The sequence below is a fragment of the Dermochelys coriacea genome, chromosome 4 (assembly GCF_009764565.3).
Source record: "Dermochelys coriacea isolate rDerCor1 chromosome 4, rDerCor1.pri.v4, whole genome shotgun sequence".
NCBI lineage: Eukaryota > Metazoa > Chordata > Testudines > Dermochelyidae > Dermochelys > Dermochelys coriacea.
Genome location: NC_050071.1, coordinates 10626304 through 10642478, shown reverse-complemented (window position 1 = coordinate 10642478; position 16175 = coordinate 10626304). Strand labels below are relative to the sequence as shown.

The 16175-nt window shown below is 40.2% G+C and overlaps 1 protein-coding gene across 1 annotated transcript in view; it reads right to left on the bottom strand.

Annotated features, from left to right (window-relative positions):
- Positions 1-561: 561 nt before the first annotated feature.
- The window catches only part of GTF2E2 (general transcription factor IIE subunit 2), a 57996-nt gene continuing 42382 nt past the window's right edge, over positions 562-16175 (bottom strand). Inside the window, exons 6-8 of the mRNA XM_038399888.2 lie at positions 14674-14767; positions 2496-2611; positions 562-1434 (exon numbers count right to left, since the gene is read on the bottom strand). Of these exons, the coding sequence (XP_038255816.1) occupies positions 1315-1434; positions 2496-2611; positions 14674-14767 (330 nt within the window). The 3' untranslated portion in view covers positions 562-1314. The remainder of the gene's footprint in view (positions 1435-2495; positions 2612-14673; positions 14768-16175) is intronic.

Sequence of the window (16175 nt, the reverse complement as noted above, 5' to 3'; positions counted from 1 at the left end):
TGTTTTACCAGTTACCAACCAACAAGAATCAACCTTTCTTTAGGAAAATAACTAAAAAATACAAATGTAAAACACAATTAAAACTGATGAGTTAAATTAAGGTTTACTGCTTGCTGATTTAGATCAGTGATTTAAGCTGTTTTGATTTCAATCAGTCCATCCTGTCTGTCATTCTCACTGTTTAACTTTGAGAAGAGGGACTACTCTCCCCTAAGGTGCAGGGCATCTGCCGCTCACTTGTGATTCCATAAAAAAACAGATTAGCGTTGATTGCCCTCCCATTCATTATAAGTTAGCCAAATTGTATACATCCCACTGGTAAATTTCACAGGAGTAAACACATACATACAGAATCTTGTACATATTTACATTTAGGGTGTTATTTTTTTCCAAGATGAAAAATAAAAGGCATTAGCCCAAAACATTGAAAACTGAACCAATACTTTGGATTTTTTAACTCAAAAACTCTTATTCTTCAACTTGTGAAGGAAAATGTGACTTCACAACAGATGGTGGTTATCCCTTAATTCAGTTTGTCTCTGAAGAAGAAATGTACTGACACCAGTTTTATAGGCTTTATTATTTTAAAAAAACCTGTCCCTTTTAGTAATACATTGTCATTTTATTTATTGTCTGAATCTTTTAACCCATAACACAGAATTGTGCAATGCATGTGCATCCACTACAGTAATGTCATCAGCAATATCCCATGGGCAATTTCTGATTAGCACTGTGAGGTTGCAGCCACATTTCCAGGACGCAGCCTGGTGGGAATTCTGGAGGTATATTTCCATGCCAGAGCCTCAGACAACATCAACTTTCATTAAAGCTCAATGCCAAAGCAAAGAAGAAATATACAAACTGTGAATGCGCTTGCCTCTTTAAACAAATGCTTCTGCAATGATGTTGTATGTTCTCTTGGAACAAATAAAATGAATATTGTATACACTTCTACCTGCAAATCCACTCTAAAGCAATACAAGAAAAAATCCCCTTTAAATCATTGAGAAGCACAGTGAAGCATTTACCAGGAACTCTAGCTTTACATGCTCTGCATCTTTTACCCCCTAGTGGCAAGTGGCTGTCCATTTAGACCTCTTATGAAGTCACAGTTCTCGTTAGCTAATTAAATTAAAATAAAATTCTACATTTGGTAATTTGTACTTGCTCTCAAACAGAACTGTTTCATCTCGACAGTTGCAGGGATGGGGATACACCACATTACTATATACAGTCAGTCAGTTCTTAAGCAGACATTGAACTCCAGCGGCGAAGAGCCTGTATAAAAAAGCATGTTTGTTCCAGAACCAAACTTCACTGCTTGCCAGGAACAACATCTGAGTAATCCTTCAGTACTCCAGCCAAATGGTCATTGTGAGTCTTAAACCGCCGTTTCTTTTGAGAAGCAGGTTTCTTCCTCCTCTGAATAGGAGCCTAAAAGGAAAAGGGAACAGTAATCACAAGGCTGCCACCCAGGTGTACAAGGATCTGACATCCTTACGGAATTCAACATTATTCACTGAAGTCTGAAATGTTGTAGTAAAACCGTGCTCCGGTGGGGAAAGCAGCATATTATTTCTAGAAATAAGTGATGGTATTCTCTCTCTCAACTTTTACAAAATGTCACTTGTTTTAAATATTTTCAGTGAGTACTGGGTGTACGGAATATTCCCCTCTCTGTTTTGAGCACCATAGCAGAGTCAATGTGTCTATACAGAATATACTGTACACTGCATAGAAAATATTATATATGCTCTATACATCTACACAAGATATGGCCAGTGGCAACACTGATTATTCCCAATGAGCTTATATTTAACTCCCCAGGGGATTGGTATGAACCTGTGACAACAGCTATGTGCTGACAGGCACCAAAATATCTAGTGTGGAGATGAACAAAAACCAGGGACAAATTCTTTCTTCACTACCACATTAAAAATCATTCCACAGAAGGGTTGAGAGTCTGAGGTCTAAGGTAGGACAACAGAGATGAATACGCTATATATGAATTAATGTCAAAAGCCTATTTTAAGGTCAACAGGGCCTTTATGGAGAGGTCATAGCTATGTTTTGATCTCCACACAAAAACACTTGTATTCGATCCCCAGCCTTTGTGGTGGGGTTGGCTACATGCTTTGCATCAATACTTAAGTTGGCTAGCTGGGGGAAAAAACCTTCTTCCCACCACTTCAACTGATTTCACCACCCCATGACTGGACGGTACAGCTTTTAGAAAAAGCAACTTGTAAATCTGAAGTGGCTTTTTACTGTTCCCTCTCCTCCTTGATGATTACACCAACCTAAACATGAACTCATAAAAGCTGTAGGAGTTCATAGTGCTATAGAGGAAATCTTTAGGTCCAAGAGTGCAAGAGTGACACAGAGTAATTGTGCATATGAGCCATCCCATTTCACTGATTCTTTTCCAATGGAACTAATTTCGTGGAAGCTGAGGAAAAGACCCATTTGAAAGATTTGTGATTTATAACTCTTACTATTTTCTTTGGTCCAGCTTCCTGCATGGAAGAAATACCCTGTCGTTTCAGATACTCTTCTATTTTCTCCTCATCCATAGAATCCACAGGAATGCTCCTCCACAGCTTCTGAAATTCTAAAATGCCAAACAAAGCACTCAGTCCATAGTCTGGCAAATGATGCATAGATAAAAAAACATCCCATTCATGGACAATATGACTATGCGAACATCAACTGCCCAGCACTCCTCCACATCATTCTATGACAACACAGATACCAGAAGTCTGATTGCAAACCACAGTAGAAGTAGCATCACAGAACAAGCACTCAGTTAGCCATTCTGAAAATGCCAGCTGGATTTCTGAGAGAAAAGATATTAAATTATAAAGGTCAGTTGAGACTGACTTCTGTGCTGACTACAGCCCAGAGTCTGGCTACTGGGGAGCACTCTGGAAGCAACACAACATTTTGATATTAACTCAATGATTTTAGTTTTTGCTTCGCATGTATGCAGCTCTTTAGTTATTCAATGTGCTTTACAAACCTCAGTTCAAAATATCCTGATCACCCATTAACTCCAGCCAGAGACAGCAACTTAATTTTCTGAGATTCGGCTGCCATTATCACAGGAGACTTCTCAGCCTCCTACTCTAATTGATTGAAGATTTGAGACATTTACTGCATCAATCTGCTGGATGATATTACCACTATAATATAAACAATGCCATACAGTTAATGGATTTCTAAAGTCCTTCCTGTGTTAAAGAGAGAAAAGCTACCTAAGAACCCTGGAAGCAGGAAAAAAAGAACAGAGGAGCAAAGTCTTAATTGGAGCAGCTGTCATCCACACTGAAAACACTGTACATCATTGTAAAGTTTCATAGATTCTCTGGAATGCCTTATCCATGAAGCGACTGGTACAATCCCACCTCCCTTCATTCCATGGGCATTAAGTTAGATATACCCTGTCAGCAGGTTTGGCTAACAAACCATAAATAAAACACAAGGCACACAATGCTGTGCAAGACTAGATTTTTTGACTTTCCAGATACATTTAATATACAGTTGTCAAAACAAATGCAGCTCACATGCCCTCAAGAAGTTATTTTATGCAGTATGGTTTAAAACCTTGATGCTGGTAAACACCCAGTGACATTACCTGCTTCAGACACGCTGGCTCCATTTGCACTTACTTTGTTTAACTCCAGAATACAGTTGCTTTGGGGAAAAAAGGCGTACAGCACTTTATAAATTCAGTTATGAAACATTAATGTTTCTGTTAAAAGACTACATCACACTCCTCAGTATCAGTTTTCTTTCTTTCCCCCACCAATAAAAAAAGGAACTATTTTAAGCTTTCCACAAAACAAAGATAAGGAGTTTTAAAATACAAAATAACTGTGTTTCTGGTCATGTCACCTGTGACGACTGGGCTTTTAGCATAATCAGATTAATTTTAAAGCAATCCTCCTTTCTGTCAGTGGGATGAAGAACCCCACCACAAATGGACTGGTTTATCTGGAAAAAGTCATTTCTGACACTGCTCTGAAAATCCATTTCAGTAAAATTTCTCTCATTTCTTCCATGTATTTTTTCAAAGCAGCAATCACTGTTATACTGGAGGCTGAAGTTGATGACTGTACTTATTACAGCCCTCACAAGTTGTACCTACACACCTCCCAATTCATTAAAATGGAAATCCTTTCTCCCTTCTTTCCCAGACTGTAGGCAAGATCCAAGGTCACTTATTTTTTGCAAGAATGACTTCCATAGTCTAGGTCCATCTCCTGGAAAGGGTCCTGTCTCCTATGTCTATGAGCCTCTTCCACTGGTCCGTAATGCTCCCACTACAGATCCCTTGGGGACACCACTATTTACCCCTCTCCATTCTGAAAACTGACCCTTTACTCCTACTTTTTGTTTCCTATCTTTTAGCTGGTTATTGAGGACCTGAAAGGACCTTCCCTCTTATCCCGACTGCTTATTTTGCTTAAAAGCCTTTGTTGAGGGACCTTGTCAAAGGCTTTCTGAAAGTCCAAGTACACTATATCCACTGGATCACCCTTTTCTATATATTTGTTGATTCCCCTCAAAGAATTTTAATAGATTGGTGAGGCATGATTTCTTTACAAAAAGTCATGTTAACTCCCCGGCAACAAATCTTGTTCATCTATATGTCTGATAACTCTGTTGAAACTAATTAGTTTCAATTAATTTGCCTGGTGCTAAAGTTAGACTTAGCAACCTGTAATTGCCAGGATCGGCTCTGGAGCATTTTTAAACAATTGGTGTCACATTAGCTCTACACCAGTCATCTGGTACAGAAGCAGATTTAAGTGATAGGTTACAAACCACACTTAATAGTTCTGCCATTTCATATTTGAGTTCCTTCAGAACTCTTGGGTGAATACTATCTGGCCCTGACAGGTTTCAGAGTAGCAGCCGTGTTAGTCTGTATTCGCAAAAAGAAAAGGAGTACTTGTGGCACCTTAGAGACTAAAATTTATTTGAGCATAAGCTTTCGTGAGCTACAGCTCACTTCATCGGCCCTGACTTATTACTGCTTAATCTATCCATTTGTTCCAAAACCTCCTCTATTGATACCTCAATGTGGGACAGTTCCTCAGAAGACATGATCTCCTGATCCCCATAACTTAACTAGTGAGGATCTGATGATGTCAGTTATAGGCACTCATTTCTGGAATTCAACCGAATTCTCAATACAAGCCTATTATGGGTGAGAATCCTACCTCTTTTAGGACATGAGGTAAGATGAGTCTCTGGATGTTTCGTATTGTCCGATTCCCATGACAACTGGTACCTTGGCTGGTTGGTACCAGAACCTGATCTCATTAGGAAAGTGGTGCTGAATGATATGAACAGGAAAGCAAAGTACTACTCTATAATTTGTGAGAAACAATTTCCTAAAATCACTTATTTCTATCATGTCCACATTCTAAGGTGATAGGCAGTTTAGAAATGCATGTAATAGGTATATAGAATAAATCCCAGTTAAATACACTGAGAGCTTGGTTGTGGTATGCTACATTGCTTTTCGAGGCTATTCAGTACATGGCTGCATACATGTGGATCAACTGCTTTTATCATTTATGTGATACATACTCTATAGCCAAAATGCTAAAACTTTTACATGCAAATATAATATTATTTCTACAGTCCTTTATGATGAATACAAATTATTTGTCTCCTTATCAGAGCTCAAGTTGCATAGACAAGACAAGAGTACAAGTACACAACCTACTAACAGTTGTGCTCAATGATGGATTCTGGTGTATAGGATGCCAGGGAGAAGATGAACAGTTACTCATATTGTACAATCTTTTCAAGAACTAAGTGAAAAATTAACACTGGAAAATAGACAACTTCTGATGTTCCAAAGATCAAAACAAAAAGTTGGTACCTATGTTCATTTCTAACCATGATAATTCATGTCTCTATTTTTTTTTATACTGTGGTTATAACTTCATACCCATCTTTTTAAAGTAGATGACCAACAAGAATATTAACAATTAGAAGTCAACTGTAAAACAAAAATTGACATTGCATGCAAATAGATAATGAATAAATGAATCTGCTTTTGCAGACTAGTTGTGTAATATCCCATAACTCCTTTTAAAACAACATTGCTTCATAAATCTAACTGCATACAGAGATATTGTTTGAACTGGAGATTTGCATCAGGCTACTTTTTTTTTCCTGTTTGTTTGCAGGTGAACATTAGCACCAAAGCATCTCAGAATTATACTGGAACTATTTAGGACAGTCAGAGTTCACAAGCATGCATTCTACCGCAAATAGCAGACACCAATGGATTTGTTTAGTTCTGAACTTACATGAGTAAAGCAGAGAATGAGTACACAGCTATCATCGCTCTCTAGGCCCATATACGCTAACAATTTGGATTTAGGGTTTCACCAAATGGATACAAGAAATATATTCATCATCTAGTCAGGGAACAAGGAATCGATGCACCGCCAGAAATTACACTAAACACAACCAGACCTGAAAAAAACAAGCCATGCTGTTTTACTGGTATAGAACCATCTTACTCCCCAACTTTGTAGCTGTAACAGCTACCAACTGGAAACTGTGAGCGCGGAGCCAGGTCTGAGGTGTTCTGGTTCTTGTAAAATGCAGGCTAAAATGGGTAAAACCTGAATATTAGGTTTTTTAAAATCTGGAAAATTTTCAGAGGTTTTCAGTAGGAAAAACAAAAATGAAGGGCTCTACCAATCCCACATGTATTTGCATTTTGAAACATATCAGCACTTCCAGTGTTGATAGAAATCTCTTCACAGATATTTAAGAAGACAATCCCTAAAAGTACTAAAATCAATACCACCTACACTACACTCAAACGTGAAAGGATGTTCTATAGGGGCAGCAATTTCTTAAATGTATTCAATTTCTTTAGTAAGTGTATGATTATACTAGCATTTCAGCATTCCCCCAGTGCATTGAGACGAGATCAAAGGAGAAGGGCTTTAACACCCTCCGTAAAAGTGCAAATACTTAGCTTAGCTGCAGAGCCTGAAATTTGTCATTGCTTTTACAAACCTTTTTTTCTATATTTTAGAAAGAATTGATTAATTAAAAAGGAACACATGCAGTCTCAACCTTCTTTGGCTAATCACATTCCCCCTTTTATGAAGGTCATTTAATAATACAAATTGCCCCAGGGTGGTACAGTGGAGAGGGTAATTTAGGTAAGACTTCTGCACCACCCAAAAATTGCAATAATTCACTAGTTTATCCAGATGATCAGGGAAAGTGATGTAGAAAAACTTGTTCAAAACATATTTGAAATCCTTCACTTCTACTGATGGTCTCTAACAAGCCATTGAGAACACAATGTAGATTCAAAATTGTAGAACATCATTTTGTACAACTGTGCATCCAGAAGTACTGAGTCCACATTCCAGGATAAACTATTCAACAATTAACTATTCAAAAAAGTTAATCACCTGCTAGCTCAGGCTGAGTATGGCAACATTTCAGGGTTTTTTTTTTTTTGTGGTTTTTTGTTTATAACATCAAGGCTACTGACATACATAATTAGCTGAAATATGATGGCAAGCAGAGTGTAACCTGTCTTAAGCAACCACGTATGCAAACAATTTTTGTTGATCCCTTAACAGATTCTCTTAACACTGAGAAGAACAGTAGTCAATACACTTGAGGATACTCTGGGGCAGTCTCTGGCCAAGAGATGGCCCCAAGAAGAAGCACTCTCTTCTACAGGTTTCACAATATCATAGCATGATTGGCTAATAAGCTCTACCCTCTCCCAGCCATGCAGAGTGGAGGGCAGGACAGACCTGCCATTTTTGTGTGAAAGAAAATATGGGGTTATGCTGCCACCTGCAGATCAAAGTAAGAAATGCCACTTCGTACTACAACTTGACATAAAATCATAATTTCAGTACTGGTCCATATCATACATTTTAACTGCCTAATTGTCAGACATCTCAACTAGTTTTAAACTATCTTCCCCCTACCAGTTAAACAGCTTTTGTCAGGAAACACTGCCACCACCTATTGGGAGGGTCATGTGATCTAAAAAGGGGAATAAATTCAGCACTAGATAACTGATCTCAGTAAAAAGCTTATTTTACAGAAAACTGCTCAGCCCATACATTTTAAAAAATGGCATCATATGCTGTGAAGCGCAGCCATGCCTTTGCTCTAGGCTGAAGTACCAAACGTATGGAACTTCTCGTTGCTGGAAAGAAGTGTTCAAGGTATTTAGAGCATAAATAAAAGATTAGAAAGTTTTCATTTCAGCAAAATCACGGCCACACCCAGCACTGGTTTAACAGTATTTCCAACATGCCAGATGGAAAAAGGGAGAATTCACCCAGGAGAACTGTATCCATTCCAACCAATTCTCCTTGAAACCAAGCCTTGTTTCTCTCACTCCCTTCTTAGGCAAGGAGCAACAGGCTCAGCTCAATACATGCATAGTTCTTTACACATGGATAGCATATAAGCCTGAGTGGGTGGAGGGAGTCATTCCCAAGTCTTTTCTCTAATTTCACTAATTCTAGCCTTCAAGCCCTCGAAGGCCAGAAGTACTTCTATGAATTTTTCTTTATAGCCCTTTACCTGTCTATGACTTTTACTAAAAATATCCGTGACAAAAGCTTAGCCTTAATCATTAGATCATCTAGTCTGACCACCTGTATAATACAGACTAGAGCAGAAAGTTTCACTGTTACTCCTTGTACTGAGCCCAATAACTTGTGTTTGGTTAACGCATATCTTCTAGAAAGGCACTGAGTCTTGATTTCAAAAAAATCAAGAGATTCACCAGGGTGGCTTGTTCTAATGGTTAATCACTGTTAAAATTTGTGCCTTATGTCCAATTTGAATTTGTCCAGCTTTTACTTTCTAGCTATTGGTTCTTGTTTTGTCTTTCTCTGCTAGATTAAAGAGCTCTTTAGTACCCGATATTTTGTTCCAGGGAAGGTCACTTCACTGTAATTAAGTCAGCTCTCAAGCTTGATAAACCAAACAGACTGAGTTTTTCAAGTGTCTCACAATGAGGCATTTTCTCCAGCCCTTGAATATTTTTACTCTCTTCTCTGCACCCTTGCCAACTTTTCAACATCCCTTTTAAATGCAGACACCAGAATTGTAAGCAGTATTGGTTTCATCAATGCCTTATACAGAGGTTAAATCAGCTCTCTTCTCTTACTCACGGCCCCTTCTACTTATACATCCAAGGATCGCATTAGCCCTTTTTGCCACAGCATGGCACTCTGAACTCATGTTGAGTTGCTTGTCCATTATAATCATTTTCAGAGTCACTGCTTTCTAGGATACAGTCTCCTATTCTATAAGTAAGGCCTGAATTCCTTGATCCTAGATGTATAACTCTGCATTTGGCTGTATTCAAATGCATTTAGTTTGAATGGGCCCAGCTTACTAAGCCATCCAAATCACTCCATATTGACTGTCCTGCAGTGTTCCCTCTGATTTTTCCCACCCATGTGTAGAATGCATTTTGTTATGTGCACCGATATGGAGATGGTGTGTGATACATCACCTCCGTATTGGTGCACATAACAAAATTCATATAGTGTGGTGGGGCTGAGGGGTTCGGAGTGTGGGAGGGGGCTCAGGCAGAGTGTTGGGGTGCAGGGGTGTGTGTGAGGGCTCCGGCTGGGGGTGCAGACTCTGGGATGGGGCCGGGGATGAAGGGCTCAGGGGCTGGGGCAGAGAGTTGGGTGGGTGAGGGCTCCAGCTGCGGGTGCAGGCTCTGGGGTGGGGTGAGGCATGAGGGACTTAGGGCTGGGGCAGAGGGTTGGATGCAAGGTGGTGGTGGTGAGGGCTCCAGCTGGGGGTGTGGGCTCAAGGCTGGGGCAGAGGGTTTGGATGTGGGGGGAGCGAAGGGGGGGTTTTGAAGGCTCCAACTGGGGGTGCAGACTCTGGGGTGGGGCTGGAGATGACAGGTTTTGGGTGCAGTGGGGCTCCCCAGGGCTACAGCGGGGAGAGAGGACTTCCCCCCCAACTCTCCCCCTGCAGCAGCACCTGGGCGGGGGGGTGAAGAGGCACCTCTCCCCTGGCCGTGGCAGATCTGGGCCAGGCGAGAGGCGCCTGTCCTCCGGCTGCAGCAAGTTCGGGGCTGGGTCAGGAGAGGGGTGCCTGTCCCTCAGCCGCGGCAGGTTCGTGGCTGGGCTGGGCCGGGGCCAGAGCCAGGGCGCCTGTCCCCCAGCCTTGGCAGGTCCAGGGCTGGGCTGGGTCATGGCACTGTGGCAAGTCTGGGGCTTGAGGAGATGCATCTCTGTCTGCCGCAGCCCTGAGCATCTCCGTGGCGCTTAATAGGTGGCTGCGTGGCCGCACAGCTTAGCGGGAACTTAGCTGGCCTGTGCTCCTCATTTTTTACCACTTTGTCAATCTCTGTATCATCTACAAATTTTCTCAGCAGTGATTTTAGATTTGATGTTTATATATTTATTTTATATTATCATTGATGAAAATATTGAAGTGTCAGGAAACAGCCCGCACTAGAAACACTCAATTTGATAATGATTCCCCACTGACAACTGCTCTTTGAGATTTTTCAGCTAGCCAGTTCTTAATGCATTTAGTGTTGCTCTATAAATAGTTTACATTATACAATATCAAATCAGTCCACGGTACTAAGTCCAAAGACTTAAAAATCTCTGTCAACCAAACTTGTGATCTCATCAAAGAATTAAATCAGGTTTGTTTGACAACATTTATTTTCCATAGAACTGGCATAATATTCCTATCCTTTAATTCTTTTATCAATTGAATCATGTATCAGCTTTTCCATTATTTTGTCCACGACTGATGTCAGGGTAACCAGCCTACAATTATCCAGGTCATCCTGCTTGCCCTTTTTGAATACTAGCACAACAGTATCATTCTTCTAGTTTTCTGGAATTTCCCTGGTATTCCAAGACTTATTAAAAATGAAGTATGTTCGAGATGCCTCAGCCAACATTCTCAGGACACTTGGGTGCTAAGTATCTGGGCAAAAAATATGGCTAAGGACTTTCTCAAGCCACAGAACTAACGACTGGTAGACATAAGGCCTTGTCTTCATTTGAAAAACATTGGGATAATTTTCTACCCTAGCTCACGCTAGTTCAGCTATAGAGATCTTAGAAATGTCTGAGATCTTTTGACTAACCTGAATGAATTCAAGTCAGCAGGGCCTGATCCTATTCATGCCACAGTGCTGAAGGAATTAGCTGAAGACATCTCAGAGCTACTGGCAATATTATCTGCCAACTTATGGATAACAGGATTGCTCCTGGAAGATTGGGAAAGGGTTAACAAAGTGCTCATCTTTAAAAAGGGGAAAAAGGAGGAACCGGAGAACTACAGACCATGCAGCCTGACCTGGATACCTGAGAAACTACTAAATCAATGTATAAAACATTCAATTTGTGAATACCTGGAGAATGAAGGGGTGATCACTAGCAGCCAGCATGGATTTACTAAGAACAAATAATGCCAAACCAGCTTGATTTCCTTCTTTGACAAGGTAACTGGTTTGGTGGATGGTGACTGTAGTGGACATAATATACCTGGACTTTAGAAAGGCTTTTGACACAGTCCCAAGTGACATTTTCATAAGTAAGCTGGAGAAAATGGTTGTTCTACTGAACCTGCATACGTGGATACATAATTGGTTAAACAACTGCTAACAACGAGTAACTATTAATGGAATGATATCAGATTGGATTTAGTTCTCAAGTGGAGTTCCACAATGATGTGTTCTGGGTCTGGTGTTATTTAATATCTTTATTAATGATCTGGATGTAGGAAGGGAGAGCATACTGATCAAATCTGCGCATGACACAAAACTAGTGGGGGTGGCAAACACTTTGAGAATACAGCCAAAATTCGAAGGGATCTGGATAAATTGGAGAACTGAGCTATAGATGATAAAATGAAATTCAACAAAGACAAATATAAGGTGCTACACTTAGGGAAGAAAAACCAAATGCACAAATACAGATTGGGAATAACTGGCCTGGAAGCAGCACCGCTGAGCAGGATCTGGGAGTTGTAGTGGATCACAATCTCAACATGAGTCAACAATGTGATGCTGTTGCCCCCTCTCAAAAAAAAGCAAATACAATTTTGGGTTGCATTAACAGAGATATAGTATGAAAGTCATGAAAAGCGATAGTACCACTCTACTCAGCACTGGTTAGGCTTCAGCTGGAGTACTATGTCCAATTTTGGTCACCAATGTATAGAAAGGATGTGGAGAAACTGGAAATGATCCAGAGGCAAGTGACAAAGGAGATCAAAGGCATGGAATGTAAGTCATATGAACAAAGGCTGGAGGCACTGGGTATGTTTAGTTTGGAAAAGAAGAGATTAAGAAGTGACATGACAGTGGTCTTCAAATATTTGAAAGGCTGCCATAAAAAAGATGGAGGAAAAAATTCTCTCTTGCCACAGAGGGCAGAACAAGGGGCAATGGGTTAAAGCTACCGCATAGCAGCTTTAGATTAAATCTCAGGAAAAACTTCCTAACTGTAAGAACAGTAGGACAATGGAACAGATTGCCTAGGGAAGTCATGGAAGCTCCTTCACTGGAGTTTTCAAAAGGAGGCTGGCTAGCCATCTGTCTTGAATGGTTTAGACACAACAAATCCTGGATCTTGGCATTGGGTTAGACTAGATGACCCTCCCTTCTTACCCTATGGTTCTATGATTCTACTTTGGGATCCCTAGTGTAAATGGGCTGCTGGGCTTTTAAGCACTGGGTCATACAGACATTTTTTGAACAGGATTAGATGACACGTGCTCATTTTAAATTAGTGAGCAACCTGCCCTAGGTTTTCCAACTAATGGTGGAGCTGAACAGTGCTAGCAATGGTGGGAAAAGGAGAATTCCCTATGGTAGACAAGGCTGAAAGGCTTACATCTTTGCCTGTCAGGCATAATTTGGGTTGAAAATTTAAAGACAAAAAAAGGAAAACATGGAACTTAAGTCGCAGACTCACTCACCAAAATTTGGAAAGAGCTATAATTTTCTAATGTCCTAGGTGATGCAACTTCTAAAATCTCTTCCCAGAATAAAGCTATTACTGAAAGTGTAAATTTACCCTGCAAGGAATCAATTTATAATATGCATTTTCACTTGCTGCATTCTCTTAAAAGATTAATGAATGTCTCACTATACATTTGCTCAACATATTTAACTTTTATTTATTGCTTTAATGGTCCTGTGAATAAATTAAATTCAAATTTCAGTGTCAAACTGTTTTCATTTCTTCTAACTTAAGATGTTATCTTAGGCACTATTGTACTAGTTGGATAGCTCCTCTGAAGATAAATTTTCAACATAAATTAATTAATCTTCATCATCTGGTGCAAATCTGACATGTAACCTTTTCTCCTGCTGTACCAGAAGACAGCTGAAGTTGCCAAGAGTAGAACAAATGCTATTTTGATAATTGCTGTATGTAGTGTTTTTGTAGCTGTGTTGGTCCCAGGATACTAGAGAGACAAGGTGGGTGAGGTAACATCTTTTCCTGTACCAACTTCTGTTGGTGAGAGAGACAAGCTGTCGAGCTTGCACAGAGCTCTACTTCGTTATGGCAGGTACATCATATGAAAGTATGCCTCTGCAAAGTTAGTTCAGCCCCCTTGTGTGTATGCATTAGGATACAGTCTGTAATTCCATGATATCACACTACTTTTTCCACAGGACCCTGCCTCATTCAGTGCACAGAATGGAGACACACTTCGCCACTGGGTATCCCAGCTATTTGCCAGACAGCAAAGGAATCCTCAGGAATCGTGGGTTCAGTTCTGTGTTCTGGAGAGGAGTGTACTCTAGTAGTTATTGTCCCTTCTGATCCCTGACCCCCCACCCTCTCCTTGTTCCCTTCTGCTCCTATCCCTACCTCCTTATTCTGTCCCCTGCCCTCTGCTCTTCATGCCCAGCTCCTATCCCCCCACCTCACAACTCCTGACTCTGCCCTCTCCTGCCTGTTTTCCCCCCTCCCTCTGCTCATACCCATGTACCTAGCCCATGGTTCCCCATTCCGCTCTCCTAACAAGATCAGTACTTTGTGGCTCAGACTCTGCCCTGTTCTGTTCCCTTTGTGCCTATCAGGTGGTGAAAAAGGAGCACAAACCATCCACAAGATTTTTGCTGGGAACTACAGGGTAAGTTACTATTTTCAATGAAAGAGTTCACTAGTATAGTATTATTATTATTTATTTGCATTACTGTAATGCATACGAGCCCCAGTCCTGGACCTGGACCCCATTATGCTAGGCACTGTACAAGCCCAGAACAAAAAGACAGTCCCTATCCCAAGAATTTATAATCTAAGTATTCAACCTCTTCCATACATTGACCCTGTGCTTACACAGAAAAGCTTTGGGATCCTCCTCCCACCTAGCTATAAGGAAAGAAGGACGGATGTGACCCTCCTGAAATCTGAGATTTGCTATCCAAGGCTGTGAACACACCTCATCATCTATTAGGTCAGTTGATTTAACAAAACATGTAATTTTGGACAGACTGGGATTTATTTAGCATTTTGATTAATCAAGGTGTTTTAAGAGACCATAATACCTAAAGATTACTTATGTACAGGTGCTTAAAAAAAACAAATGGAATACAGATGCAGATCAATTACAAGTAAAAAAAGTTGTAAAGAACACACCTACCTTCATCTACTGTAAACTGACAGCTCTTGTCATTGTAGAAAAGAATTTTTTTCTTATCAGGACGAGTAATAAAGGTGATCTGGTCCCCTAAAGCCTCAAAACCAAATAGAAAAAAAAAAAGAGTCAAACTACTAGTGTGTATTTCTGGTATTTCCATTTATAAAATGAATATACTCCAATTTTCTGCTTGTCAATTAGCTAGGGAGCAGGGAAAAACCTTTAACATTATGTCATGTAAGACGAGCTCTCACTTTGCAGTGAAATATCAGTTTTGGAGGATTATTGTGGCATTAGATTGGCTTCAAAACATGTTTCTGTACCACTCTATCAAAATGTGCCTGGTACTAAATGATGAGTATATTCCTCAGGAGTAAGCCGAGTATCATGGGTACCTGGCAGAAAAAGGAGACTGAGATACCAATATGATTTTATATGGTCACTATAAGAGCTAGAGCTTATAATTAAGCAAATGACAGACTTATTTCTTATGGCTGAAATTAAAGCTCTAACAGAACTCAGTTATAGAGTAGAACTGAGTACAAGCTTGTTGTGCTTACATGGGTTTCTATTTTGATAAAAATAATACATCAGATAAAGTATTAAGAAACAGTACAAGACAATGTAACTACCTCATTTCCAGAAATTAAAAACAAACGTAGGAACTTTTAAAAGATTCAGTCCTGAGAAGGAAAGAATATTGCAGCTTTTCAGCCACAGTTCTGCAAGGGACGGTGACCTTCAAACCATTCCCCACCTCAATAGAGTGACCTTCCCCAAACTAATCCCAAAGTGAGACAGCTTTGGATTTGTGCATCACATTGTCTCTCTCTCTCTCAATGAGGGTATATAAATTACATCCTTGCCCTCTACTCCAAAGATTGTTGCCCCTTGAATGCATTTGACAACCACCATCCTAATGCACTTCAAATGCTAATGCAAATTTATTTGCTAATCTAATCTATTCTCTGCCAGACAAAAATGGCTTATGCCCAAACTAACAATACATGACTTCATGGATTTTATTAGGCATCCCCAAAGTACTGATTATTTTCATTGCCTTAGTGTGTTTCACTTGGTACAATTCCAAATTCCCTTCCTGACACTAAAGAAGTTTTGTGATTGAATCAAATGGTTCCATTTAATTATAGCCATGAGAAGAACGGGATTTTGGGAGCATTTGCCAGGATGGATTTTTGCCATATACAAATATTAGCAAATTCTCACCCTGAGTGATAAACAGGCTGGCAGATTCTTAAGGCACAAGCTGCTTTGGCTTTCCCAGGTTTTCATACACAGGCAAAAAATCCCTCCAGCCTGGGTCCATCACTTCCCACAGTTCAGTCCTTGCCCCTCAGGTGGTGTTGTAGGGAAAGTGAGGTACCATCATGATGTCATTGTCCCCCTTTATCATCTTCCCACTTACTGGAAAGCTCTTTTGCTGTGACCTGGATCAAACAGCTCCCATTGCGTAGTGCTGCCTCTGAGATGTTTCTATTGTACAT